This window comes from Notolepis coatsorum (genome assembly GCF_963971535.1).
Source record: "Notolepis coatsorum genome assembly, chromosome: 16".
Lineage (NCBI taxonomy): Eukaryota > Metazoa > Chordata > Actinopteri > Aulopiformes > Paralepididae > Notolepis > Notolepis coatsorum.
Window position 1 is genome coordinate 68,730,872 of NC_140180.1, and position 13,936 is coordinate 68,744,807.

The following is a 13,936-nucleotide window of genomic DNA, read 5'->3' on the forward strand; positions in this document are numbered from 1 at the left end:
GCTATGAATATAATATACACTTGACACAACACGCAACCACATTTTCACAACTTTTATTTAAAGGGGAACTATTTTACTATTTCTTTCACTATTTGGGCACTTTTACACAATTCCTGTGGGTTTATGGAACACCTCTGTATTTTTTTTTTTTTTAATTCATTGTTTTGTATTTCTGATCAAGTACTCAAAAACAGCATTTTTCTACCTCAAGATCTTAAGCCGTTTTGAGCCTCATGGGCTCCAACCACAGTGGGAACTGTGTGGAAACTCAGCTGATTATCATGCAGCGGTGTCTCTCTGACATCACAAATCAGCACATTTTCAGATGACTCAGTTCAGTGAGGGTGAATATTGTGAGAGGAGAATTGGAAGAATGCGCCAATATGAGAATTAGAGACATAGATCATATTAATATAAGTCCACATAGGAAACAATGCTAAACACTGAAAAAGGCCATTTATAAGATAGTTCCCCTTTAACTTCATTGCAAAAGTAGTATACTTTTCAAAAAAAAGTGCTTCATTTATGTGCCACATCTGCAACATCTCCTGCAAAAAGTGCTTCATTTATGACTGTGCAACAACTGCAACATCTCCTGTGCATCTGAACATTCTAACATCAACACTTTTAAAAAACACATTTATAGTGCAGCTGAGCTTATGAAAAAGTGCTTAATTTCTGTGCAACAACAGCAAATCACAGCATCTTATTAGCACTTATTGTCGACTCTTAACTCTCAAACATCAGGGGGGTGGGGGGCAGACAGGCCTAGCCTACATACACACATCTAATGAGAGCGATTGCACTTCTTTGACTGGGCAATGGCAGAGAAAGAGGGTTCATAGGAAGTGAGGGCTACCCGCAAACAGTGATGCAAATGCTCATTTGTCAAGGAGGCATGGTTGCTTGTTTTAATGGCATTCATGTGAGAGAAACTGGATTCACAGGTGTATGTTGAGCCAAACATTGTTAGCACAGATATTGCCAGCGTTTTTATTTTGGGGAATGTCTTGACATGAATACACTTTATCCAAAATGTTGTGGTGGATTCATTCTCAAGTGCTTGCTTCAGAGCAGATGATGCTTGCATGTCAATTATTTCAAGTTGCAGGAGACCTTCATCAATGTGAAGTGATGCAAGGAACTCTTGTCCTTTTGTGGAAATAGCAGCTACATTGGCAAATGGGTTGCTCACAAAATGCATCAATTCTCTGGACATGTCAAATTCATCAAATCGACTTGCAAAGTTTTCCCTCAATTTATCAATGAAATCTGTCATTAATTGAGTGACTTTTGGCTCAATTGTGCGTGTTAACGTTGACATGAAAAGAAAAAAGTAAAAAAAAAAAAAAAAAAAAAAAAAATTATTATCATGTAATCTTTGGCGGGCCGGTCAGAATCATCCCGCGGGCCGGATCTGGCCCGCGGGCCGCCAGTTGAATAGCCCTGCCCTACACATTGGTTACAACCCTGTCCATTAATTTTCGAGATCGCCAAATGATTGACGGAGGCTCGAGAGTCGGGAGTGGTATTTGAAAAAATAAAAAGTCTGCAGTCTACTTCGGCGCACGCCTCACATATCGGCATGTAACTCGAGAATTGCTGAAACAACTATCGACAGGCAACAAATAGGGCTTTAATTCGATATATATATATTGTATTAAAAAATATGCACACCCGAGCCGCTAGAGGTCGCCAAAGTGCCGGTGGGCAAATCGTCCTCAAGAGGGCCCACATGTGCCATAACTTAAAAATCTGTTTGGCCTGCCAGACTAGAATAGGGGAACACTCCAGCCTCGTGTTCAGACTGGGAGAAGCTTCTTGAGAGGGCCGCCTCGTCAAGAGGTATGGTCTCAAACATTTACAGTGTGTTGTCTAGAGTTGCCCCTGATCAGTGGTGCAGTCGTAATATGGGAACTGCCCAAACGCCACGTGCACGCACGCTCCCACGCACGCGCATACATGTTCCCTCGGTTGCGCACAGAACAGATGATTATTATGCATAAATGTTTTAAATGTAATTGTAGTTACAATTTCTTTAATTGAATTAACTTAAACTAGAAAAGTAAATACAAACTAAATTAACAATGTAACTTAGAGTTAGTTTACAGAAGGACAGTTTCCTTCAGAGACTGAAGCACAACTTAATGTCTCATCCTTCCAGTCGGGACCACAGATCAAACAACCCCCCACCAATTGGTACAGCCGGGCTTGTATTTTGGTTTGGCTCTTCTCGTTGTTATGCTATCGGTATCCTATTATTATGCAAAGTCTAGGTGGTATGTGCCGGCCGGGTACTTGCCGCACCGCCCGCACGGCGCGACAAGTCCAGTGACAATTGTGAACGCATTTTTGTGTGCGCACGTGCACATCCGAGCGCACTTCTGCCTCAGTGATCTACTACAACGGCGTGTAACCGCGTGTGTGCACGACTGCATCGCTGCCCCTGATGCATATCCTGCTGTCAAGCTGGCGAGGGAGGGTGAACTCAGCGCCCCCCCTGTCTGCTGCACAGTGGGGATCACACAGTTTCTACAATGTGATTGTATATTTAAATACAAGCGAGTGCTAGAAAATAAGGTAAAAATAGATAAATATATATATACAAGGCACAGTGAGTAACATTGCACGTTCCGATCAGTATTTACATATGAATGGAGGTGACAGTGGGTCACAGCAACAGTTAAAAAGTGTCTTTAGTGATTCATAGTTCGGGGGGAAGGGTGACAGTGTGTTCACAGCAGTAATCAGGTCAGAGTCTCTACCAAGGTGTGTGTGTGGGGGGGGGGCTAGGTGGAGGTGCTGGCATTCATGAGTCTGATGGCCTGTGGGTAGAAACTGTTTGTCAGTCTCGTAGTTCTGGCTTTGAGACTCCTATATCGCCTGCCTGATGGCAGGAGGTTGAAGAGTCTGTGTTGGGGGTGTGTACTGTCCTTAATTATGTTATGTGCTCTCCTGGTGGCCTGGCATGCAACACCAGACTTCGATTCTGTGTCTGAGAGCGCCCCCCCCCCCTCACACGGTTTCTCTGCTCTCCTCAGAGATGACGCGCGACTGGTCGGACCACGCCCTGTGGTGGGAACAGAAGCAGCGGTGGCTGTTGCGGTCAGCCTGGACCCTGGAGAAGTGTGAGATCCAATCAGACGCCCGCCTCATCTTCATGCCCCAGCACAAGCCCCTGAGGCTGGCCCTGCCCAACGGCCTCACCTTGAGGCTGCGCGCCTGCTTCTCCGGGCCCGTCTTCCACACCGTGCTGGGCCTCTGCACCATGCTGAGTGAGTCAGCCCCTGAGGTCCACGCAAGCAGCAAGCAGATACGAGAGAATGTGGGCTACTACAACAACATGTGCCAAATTTGGTGTGAAGGTTATCTTTGCTGAAAAAGAACATTCGCCTTTTTTATAAACATCCAACATGTGCCACTGTTTTTCATGATGGCCACCGCCGACAATATCAAAATACCATTTCCATTACAGAATTTAATAGAGCAAGCATATTTATGCAATGTTTGTGTTGAATTACATGTTTTTCACTGGGGAACACACAACATCTCACTAGAACATTTTCATCTCATTCCGAGTGAAAATCCATGATGGCCACGCTCAGTTTCCAATTGAGTCCCATTTCCTAGAATCAACTCAGCTACTACTTGAAAATATGACCAACCCTTCAACCCCAACTAGTATTGTCAGACACAAAAAGATAATTGTATTCAGATTAAGGGAATTACTGAATTACTGAGATGAAGCCATTTGACTGGTGAGAAGTTTGACTGAATCTGTCAAAGACAGGGTACATTTTGACTGTGAAATCTAATACTATGACCATTTGCTGAACTCTTTAGTACATACATTTAGCATGATTTTCCAAGCGTGGCCATCTTGGATTTTCACCTGGAATGAGATGAAAATGTCTAACATCTAAGTCAACACAGCAGAAATAGCAGTATAGTGGGTGGTGGCCATCTTGAAAATGTAGGTCATGTTGGGTTTTAAAGTAGCTAATGTTCTTTTTCAGCAAAGTCGACCCAAGAGAACCAAGTCAGGTCTATGTCTATGTTCTCCTCTTGCTCTCTATTTAGATATTCATATTCTTTATTTCTTTCTTTCATTCCTTATTTCTCTTTCTCTCTGTCAGTATCTCCCCCTATATTTCCCCCCCCCTCCTCATCTGTTTCACTCATCTCTGCCTTCATCTCTCTTCTCCCCTTCTCTCCCTCCCTCTTTCGCTAGCTCTCTTCTATCTGTATTCACGCCTCTCCCCTTCTCCCCCTCTCTTTCTCTCCCTTTAGAAGGACGTTTCCTTTTCTTTTTCTTTTTTTTCCTGGCATCAGAATGTTCTTTCATTACAAACTAATTTCACAGCAACGTATTAATGAGACAGACTGATCCCAAGTCGTCTCACAGCTGTATAATAACGACACAGCCTTATCTCACAGTAATAGCTATTATAATGTAAATGTCCTCAATGGGAAATAGCAGGATGAGAGAGAGAGCGAGAAGAGGGAAAGGGAGGAAGGATGGGTGTTTAGGAGAGGTGGAGAAGAGAGAGAGAGACAGGGGTGAAAGGGGAGAGGTGAATGGAATGAAGGCAGAGAGAAATAGAGAGAGAGAAAGGGAGAGAAGCCCCAATGATCTGCTCAGTTCCTGCTTTCATTTGGTCCAATTTCAGAACTCTTTCTAGACTATTTCCCAACAAAGAAAACTCCTAGTACTGTAGTAATGTATAGTACTGTAGGTTTATTTCCACCGTCTGTAGTTGTACTAATTTATTCCCAAGGGCTATAGCAGTCTTCAAACTAGATCAAGGCTATTTTTTGTACATACAATTAACAAACATTTCTTATTTGATACAGAAGGGGAGTGTAGATAATAGTTTAATTTCCTATTTTAGTTTAAACATGGTGGATAGATGGAAAGTCGACCAACGATCTACACTACGGGAAAATTTTATTTTCTTTGGTGAACACTGACCACACAAACACCCATCCTCTCTATGAAATAGACTGACCATGAATCCAGGTGAAAGCTGTGATCCTTTATTGATTTCACCTGTTTAATCTTCTTCAGTCATGAAGAGGAAGTATGGATGAAGAGGAGAAGACAGTTTAAAGAAGGATTGTTAAGCCTTGAGGCAACTGAGAAGTGGATTGTGCAAAAAGAGGTACAACCAGTGGCGGACTTAGGCGTGGGCAACATGGGCACCAGTTTTCTATCACTCATTGCACGTCACGTCACGTCAATTAACCTTGTCGGAGTGGGCGCCCTGTTTTTGGACTGAGCTAGGCAGGCAACTGCCTGGGAAGGTCCCACTCACTCTATACAACAGGTGAGGGAGCAGGATTTAGATGGCAGTTGTGTACAGTCAGATACAGTAAAATGAAGATACAGATATAGTCTGTTGTTTGAAATGCAATTGCTTAATACAATTATTTGTTTGATACAGGATTTGTCCACTGTAGTGTTAATTATGTGATAGTTTAATTCACATAATAGGGGGGGGGGGGCAAATATATTATAATGAGTGTCAGTGTTCTCAGTATCTCTTAAATATTACTATACAATATTATAATGAGTGTCAGTCTTCTCTGTATCTCTGTACCGGACCCCAGGAAGAATAGCTTTTGCCTAGTGCAAAAGCTAATGGGGATCCTAAATAAACATAAACATACAATATTATAATGAGTGTCAGTCTTCTCTGTATCTCTTAATTAATATTACTATACAATAATGAGTGTCAGTCTTCTCTGTATCTCTTAAATATTACTATACAATATTATAATGAGTGTCAGTCTTCTCTGTATCTCTTAAATATTACTATACAATATTAGTAAAGTCAAGAGATTTATTTGTCACGGCATACAAGTATACAATGAAATGCGGGTGGTCTTGCCTGCAACGATGTGCAAATAACATATAATAGAATCAACATTGTGCAATAAACAAGTAACATTGTATTATATACTATTATAATGAGTGTCAGTCTTCTCTGTATCTCTTAATTAATATGACTATACAATAATGAGTGTCAGTCTTCTCTGTATCTCTTAAATATTACTATTACTATACAATATTATAATGAGTGTCGGTCTCTGTATCTCTTAAATATGACTATACAATATTATAATGAGTGTCAGTCTTCTCTGTATCTCTTAATTAATATTACTATACAATAATGAGTGTCAGTCTTCTCTGTATCTCTTAAATATTACTATACAATATTATAATGTGTGTCAGTCTTCTCGGTATCATAAATATTCATGACTGGAGAGCAGAGGGATGCTGGGGCCTCGTAGACAAGCTGCTTGATTTACGTGTGGAGAATGACGGCTCAGGCTGATGGAGAACAGCTTGTGTAGGGGCTGTAGATTAGAGTGTCATGCTGAATATAATTTCCACCAGCAATTAATTTGACAGCAATGCATTTAGAGTAAATCCTAAATGGATTGTCTTTAATAATAGATTTTTGTGTCTCAAATGGACTATTGATGTAATGTATTGGGACTGTATTTTGAAGAATTGATGATTCTGCCAGACTAAATTAGACTGGAAGATCCAACAATAGTCTAATATTGTTCCATCTAATTTAATATTGTTCCATCCATTTACATTTTACATTTACATTTAGCTGAGGCTTTTATACAAAGTGACTTACAAGTTCTGTCAACAGGAAGAGTACAACTCTTTCAGCTGAGTAACAATGTTCATCAAACAGTGGTGCAGTGTTGAGTGCATAGTTGTAAAGACATATTAGTATAGTAGGAAGAGTGCATGATAGTGAGTGTCAGTGTTGTCAGTGAGTGCATTACCTTCAGTAAGAAGGTTTAAAAAAAAAAAAAAAAAAAAAAAAATGAATTTCAGATATTGATGGAGTGTGTTTTTAGTCGACGGCGAAATATTGGTTTTTGGATTTTGGCTGTCCTAACTGTGGTGGGAAGTTCGTTCCACCATTGTGGAGCGAGGACCGAGAATAGGCGGCTTCTCTTTGATGACCCTCCCGGAGCTCGGATAGGAGTGGGTCTGAGGCGGCCAGAAGATGTAGAGCGGAGGGGTCTTGAGGGTATGTAGTTAGAGACCATTGACCGGAGGTAGGCAGGAGCCGTTCCCTTTGCTGCACGATATGCCAGGTCGAGGACCTTGAAGCGGATTTGTGCAGCAATGGGGAGCCAGTGCAGGTCCCTAAGAAGTGGGGTAACATGGGCTGACTTTGGTAGGCTGCGTTCTGAATGAGTTGAAGAGGCTTGGTGGCAGTGGTCAGTAGACCAGTGAGCAGTGCATTGCAGTAGTCGAGGCGAGACATGACTGTTGCTTGGACAAGGAGTTGAGTGGCTTCTTTTTTCACGAAGGGGTGGATCCTTCTGACGTTGCTCAGGAGGAATCTGCAGGTTTTGGTTGTCGCTGCAATGTGAGCGGAGAAGTTCAGCCGGTGGTCAATGACAACACCAAGGTTCTTGTCAGTTGGGGAAGCGGCCACAGCTATATTCTCCACTATGATGGAAAGGTCGGTCAGCGGGGAGGATTTGGCTGGCAGGTGAAGCAATTCTGTTTTGCTTAGGTTCAGTTTGAGGTGGTTGGTCGTCATCCAGGCGGAGATGTCAGAGATCTGCTCAGAGACATGGATATCTGAGGGAGGAAAGGAGAGGAAGAGTTGAGTATCATCGGCATAGCAATGATACGAGAAGGCATGAGACGTGATAATGTTACCCAGAGATTTGGTGTAGGGGGAGAAGAGGAGGGGTCCAAGGGCCGAGCCCTGGGGGACGCCCGTCCGAAGGGGGGGCCAACAGGGTCCCTCTCCAGTGAAGTGAAGAGCCTCTGTGACCGATATGAGGGCCGTCTCTGTGGAGTAACTAGTCCTGACGCCTGACTGATTAGGGTCTAGGTCATTCTATAAGAGATAATCAGTAGGTTGGTTGGATACAGCACATTCAAGTGATTTAGCAAGGAAGGAGAGAAGAGAGACAGGACGATAGTTGTCTATGACGGTGGGGTTCATGGTTGGGTTTTTTTTATGAGCGGTGTGACTCTGACCACCCCCGAGTTTAGGGAGGAGTTGATGGCAGGCCGTCACACATGCGCACACATGTTGCAGCACTTTGCCCTCGTCTGCCGGTTCCGGGCTGCGTTTTTGCCGATCAACCAATACATTGTTGGAAAGTTGAATTTGCCGCCTTTCGATCGTCACCCTACCCTATTGCCTGCTTCCAGTCTCGAGTTACAAGGCGAAACATCCGACGAGCATCATTTGACAAGCCATTCGGACAAGTGACCACGTCCGGTTTGGCCGGGTCCTGAATGGACCAGTCCCTGCTGTTGGCGAAAATTATTGACCACCTTTGTAGCCAATGAAATTCTAGAACCAAAGCTATCCCATGCAGGGGCTGATCGCAAGAAAGGGGTAAAAGAAGCCAGGGAAGTGTTTTGACTAGAGCCTCGGAATCAATGGAAGCGGACGGCCATTTTGGATAATCATGCCGAATTAACGTTGGACACCTAGGTAGGAAGCACATTGTTGAGGGGGATAAGTGTGAGTAGCAGGACGAAAGCTGAGGTCGGTTTCTTCCTCTGAGAACTCCTGCAGGAAAACTCCTTGTCTTTGTCCATCTTCGAGCATTGATGCTATGCTGACACTTATCCAGCATGCATTTAAATCCGTCCATCCATCCATCCAACCATCCATCCCATCTTTCCATCGCTTGATTTATCTCTCTCTAGTCTCTACCCCTCCATCCACTCCCATCATCATCCCCGACTTTCTCTCCCTCCTCAGACATCCGCCACCCCGAGGAGCTGTCCCTCCTGCGGCCGGTGGAGGAGAAGAAGAAGAAGAAAGACAAAGTCTTGGCAGAGGAGATCTATGACCTCACAGAGGTTCCGCTCACCTCAGGTACCGACCACCGTCCAATCAGAGCCCAGATTCATAAAGTATCTCATACCTTTAGATTTGTCAAATCAACAGTTCCCTAGAAATGATGCTCAGTTCCCTTCGTCTTGTGCTCAGATTCATGCATTAGCATCAAGAGTCGGATGGCAGGCTATGTCTAAAAGCTGTGAGGAAGATTCACGTATTAACATAAAGAGTCTGATGGCAAGCTGTCTAAAAGCTGTGAGGAAGATTCACATAATATTATTAACATAAAGAGTCTGATGTCAGGATCTCAGGATCATTGGTGAGGATAATTTTGACTCTTTTCGCATATTTTTTATCTTTCTATCTCAACAGGAAGATTTCCTAGTGTCTATAAATCTGCCCATGTGATTCTGTTACATAAAGGTGGTGTTAGAGATTATTTAAATAACTACCATCCTATCTCCAAGTTACCCTGCTTAGTGAAGGTCTTGGAGTATTAGTGAATAATCAGTGTACGTCCTTTCTCTCAAATCACTCATGTAGTGAGCCCACACCAATCTGGGTTCAGAGCCAATCATAGCACATTATCAGCCATATCTTACTAATGACATAATATCAGCTTTAGACAAGAAGAAACACTGTGCTGCCCTCTTTATTGATCTGTCAAAATCTTTTGATACAGTCGATCACCATTTACTCTTAAAAGGATTAGCTACAATTGGTTTGGATAGAAATGCATGTAAATATTTCCAAGATTATCTGTCAGGGAGACACCAGTGTGTAAAGTCAGGTTATGCCCAATCAACATTTTTATCAATAACTAAAGGTGTACCACAGGGTTCAATTCTAGGTCCTGTCCTCTTCACTATTTATATTAATGATATTCTGTCTTCACTGAATGGTTGTCAAGCCCATTTGTGCGCAGATGATACTGTTGTGTATTGTATTGCTGACTCTGTACAATTGGCCATTGAGTACATACAACTTTCCTTTATTACCCTCCAGGAAGCCCTTATTAAACTTAAATTGGTTCTTAATACTAGATAAACTAAATGTATGCTGTTTTCTAGAATATGATGGTTTACACATATCTACACACATATCTTAAGTGGTTCTAGCAATGAGAGAGTCACTGAATATAAATATCTTGGTGTGTGGCTCGATGAGAAATTTACATTTAAATTCCATGTGGACAACCTTGCCTCCAAGTTGCAATAGAAAATTGGCTTCCTATTCAGAAACAGAACCAGCTTTCCTCGGCCGGTTTGACTTCAGTATTTTTATGATTTCCCAGAAATGCTGAGTGTGGTGAAAACACACCTTATGGATGGACCATCACCTTTTTGATCAAGCGCCGCCCTCCTAGCTAAAAAATGTACTCAAAAGGTAGGCGAGACTGCCACCTATCGGGATTAGATCATAATTTATTTCAATTGTAATTAGCTCAGGGTTACCAGGATCACACACAAGGTCCGGGGGACTGTTTAGTATCATAATAATAATAATAAAAACATAAAAACAAGTATATTAAGCAAAAATATAAGAGAGAGTTAAAAGATTATTGGTGAATGAGGCCCATTGTCTCCTTGCTTGAGGTGCACACCCACAGAGCTGTAAGATGTAGGAGTCATGTACACCTCCTGGGAAGCGTGAGACTATGTAGAGCAGGTGGTTCTACTCGTCACAGATTATTTGAATGTTGATGGATTGGTATTGTTTTCTGTTGAGATATGGAAACACATCTGGGGAGGGTGCCTTGATGCACACGTGCCCAAGGTGGACAGTACCTGGACGTGTGGTGGCACAGTGAGCGTCTGGTCCGGCTCCTCAGTGCTGGCTCCAGGGTACTGCCCAGGTCTTGGTAGCCTGAAGCATCCCACTAGGTACTCATCGCTCTCTGCAAATAGGTCTGCATGGTCGCGGTACTGGCGCTCCCTCCTAAGTGCACGATCAGTGATAACTTCCAGCAGCAGTAGATATGCCATATTGTGTGTGTGTGTGTGTGTGTGTGTGTGTGTGTGTGTGTGTGTGTGTGTGTGTGTGTGTGTGTGTGTGTGTGTGTGTGTGTGTGTGTGTGTGTGTGTGTGTGTGTGCGTGTGCGTGTGTGTGCGTGTGTGTGTGTGTTGTTGCTAATAAACTGTCGATTGCTATGGAATCCGTTAAACCTATCCTCAACTTGGTTTACCTTGTGAACAGTAAGATGAGCAGTGGAAGGTTTCCACACTGGCTCTTACAATGTGCACACTAAGCAATGTAAAAAAGAAATAAAACTAACTATAAAAAATAACAATAGAGAACAAGACGGTTCAGTTCAGTTATTTTTTATTTCGGGGTTTGGACACATAACAACGGTCATTCCATAAATCGCCAACGTTTTACCAGCTGCTATTGCAGCATTGTCCAATTGTCCGAAAAGGGCTAGGGAGAAGCACTAGGCTTGTCGGGCCCTACCCCTGAAGACTTACATTTTTTTTTTTTTTTTTTTACATACATACATAGTACATACATATAGTACACATTACAGTACACACATATAGTACACATTACAGTACACATTACAGTATAGTATACCTGCAGTATATAATAGTATATAGTACATAATTGTTATGGTTTGTAACCGACCCCAATCGCACAACACAAGACAGGTATGATGGTTTGCCAAGAAACAGATATTTATTGAACAACAGGGAAAAACAGGGAAAAGGGCACTGTCCCTTTAAGGGAGAATCACAAATACAGGAATATAATATGAGGGGAAGGAAAGGTGCCTTTAAGAGGCGGGCAGGAAAAGGGAACACTATGGGAAGGTAAGGGAACGCCTAAGGGAAGGTTAAGGGAACGCCTTGGGACAGAGGAACTAGAGACTAGGTAAACCAGGGACAAGGAGAACTAGGGAGAGAGGACTAGGGACTAGGAGAGCTAGGGATAGAGGACTAGGGACTAGGAGAACTAGGGATAGAGGACTAGGGACTAGGAGATCTAGGGATAGAGGACTAGGGACTAGGAGAACAAGGGATAGAGGACTAGGGACTAGGAGAACTAGGGATAGAGGACTAGGGACTAGGAACTAGGTGGAACTAGAAGGGGAGAACTTGGGACCAGGAACTAGGTGGAACTAGAAGGGGAGAACTAGAGACAGAGGGGACTGAGGCCCGCGGAGGCGGGCTGGGGAACAGGGAGGAAACTGGGGAGGACTGGTGGAAATCATCTGGGCCGCTCTGCAGGACAGAGGAGATAGTTAATGCACAAAGGGAAAAAACAGAGCAGGTGCAGAACAGTCCAAATAACAAAGTGAACAAAGTAATAATATCTTCGTGTGACAAACACACAGGGGGAGATGTAAAGTCCAAAAATACTATTCTAAGTGAGAACCAAAAACAGAGGCAATACGCTGGGGAACAGCAGCGGGACGAGGGCAAGGGGCATTACGCTGAGTGAGTGACATCACAATCAAAACTCACCCAGGCGTATGCGTAAAGGTACAGGGACAGCAGCTGCGGGGTGCCGGCTGTCCGAGCCGAGGACAGAGTGGTGCAGGAACAGGCAGCGGGGCGGGAGCGTCGCCACCGGGGCGCCGGCTGTCCGAGCCGAGGACAGAGTGGTGCTGGAACAGGCGGCGGTGGCGATGGCGGTGGCGAGGGTATCGCCACCGGGGAGCCGGCAGTCCGAGCCGAGGACAGAGTGGTGCTGGAACAGGCGGCGGTGGCGAAGGTGTCGTCACCGGGTAGCCGACTGTCGGAGCCGGGGAACAGAGTGGTGCGCCACTGCTTGAGTGCGCACCGGAACCGAGAGACGCGTCGGGGTGCGTCTGCGAGGAGGAGTGTGCCAAGCACGAAGGTCTAGAAGATGCGCGTTGCGCGCTGGTCTGGAGAGCGTGCCAAGCTCGAGGGTTCTTGGAAGATGCGCGTTGCGCGCTGGTCTGGAGAGCGTGCCAAGCTCGAGCGTCCTTGGAAGATGCGCGTTGCGCGCTGGTCTGGAGAGCGTGCCAAGCTCGAGGGTTCTTGGAAGATGCGCGTTGCGCGCTGGTCTGGAGAGCGTGCCAAGCTCGAGCGTCCTTGGAAGATGCGCGTTGCGCGCTGGTCTGGAGAGCGTGCCAAGCTCGAGGGTTCTTGGAAGATGCGCGTTGCGCGCTGGTCTGGAGAGCGTGCCAAGCTCGAGCGTCCTTGGAAGATGCGCGTTGCGCGCTGGTCTGGAGAGCGTGCCAAGCTCGAGGGTTCTTGGAAGATGCGCGTTGCGCGCTGGTCTGGAGAGCGTGCCAAGCTCGAGCGTCCTTGGAAGATGCGCGTTGCGCGCTGAGGACTGGAGAGCGTCTGCGCTGGTCTGGATGTGCGTCAGGACGAACAGCTGCGCGGGGGTCTGCAGTGGAACGCTGGGGTGCCTCCCGTGGAAGTACAGGGAGCGCAGACCAGTCTCCCCCACAGGCAACGGCGACAGCTGGCGAAGGCTGGAGCAAACATCTCGACGCCGGAGAATGGAACAGCATAGGCAGACAGAGGATCTCCCGAAAGAGTCTTGATGTTTGGAGAATATGACTCGGCAAGTATACAACACAACCCCACGCCAAAACGAGGGGAAGCGCCCTGGTATTTAAAGCCCACAGGGGGACTAATTAGCCTGCCACCACAGGTGCGAGAGATAATAGAATATCGAACAGGTGTGGCCACTAAGGGTAAGGAACGAGAGGGTGGGGGCTAGAGAGAGTGAGTGAGAAGGGAAAATAAACAGTATAGAAGGGAAATAAACAGTATAGGCTTAAAGAAACAGAGAAAAGGTAGTGAGCAGCGGGCAAAACCTCACAGTATCCCCCCCTCCAACGGGAGCCACCCGGCGACCCAAAACAAATACAGACAGAGTGGCAGGGGGCAAAACAAGAGGTACTGGCCAAGCCAGCAGGGGAAGCCACCACAAGAGTGGGGCTAGCAAAAGAAACAGGGTCGCCGAGGGGTAACTGGGGGAACTGGTCTAGAGGAACTGGTCTAGAGGAACTGGGTCTAGAGAACTAGTCTAGAGGAACTGGTCTAGAGAACTGGTCTAGAGAACTGGTCTAGAGAACTGGGCTAGAGAACTGGTCTAGAGAACTGGTTTAG

General features: G+C 45.1%; 1 protein-coding gene across 1 annotated transcript in view; it reads left to right on the forward strand.

The window, feature by feature from the left end:
• The window catches only part of fermt3b (FERM domain containing kindlin 3b), a 48,618-nt gene that overhangs the window by 15,554 nt on the left and 19,128 nt on the right, over positions 1–13,936 (forward strand). The window contains exons 3-4 of the mRNA XM_084332362.1: positions 3,042–3,275; positions 8,769–8,885. Coding sequence (XP_084188488.1) covers positions 3,042–3,275; positions 8,769–8,885 — 351 coding nt within the window. The remainder of the gene's footprint in view (positions 1–3,041; positions 3,276–8,768; positions 8,886–13,936) is intronic.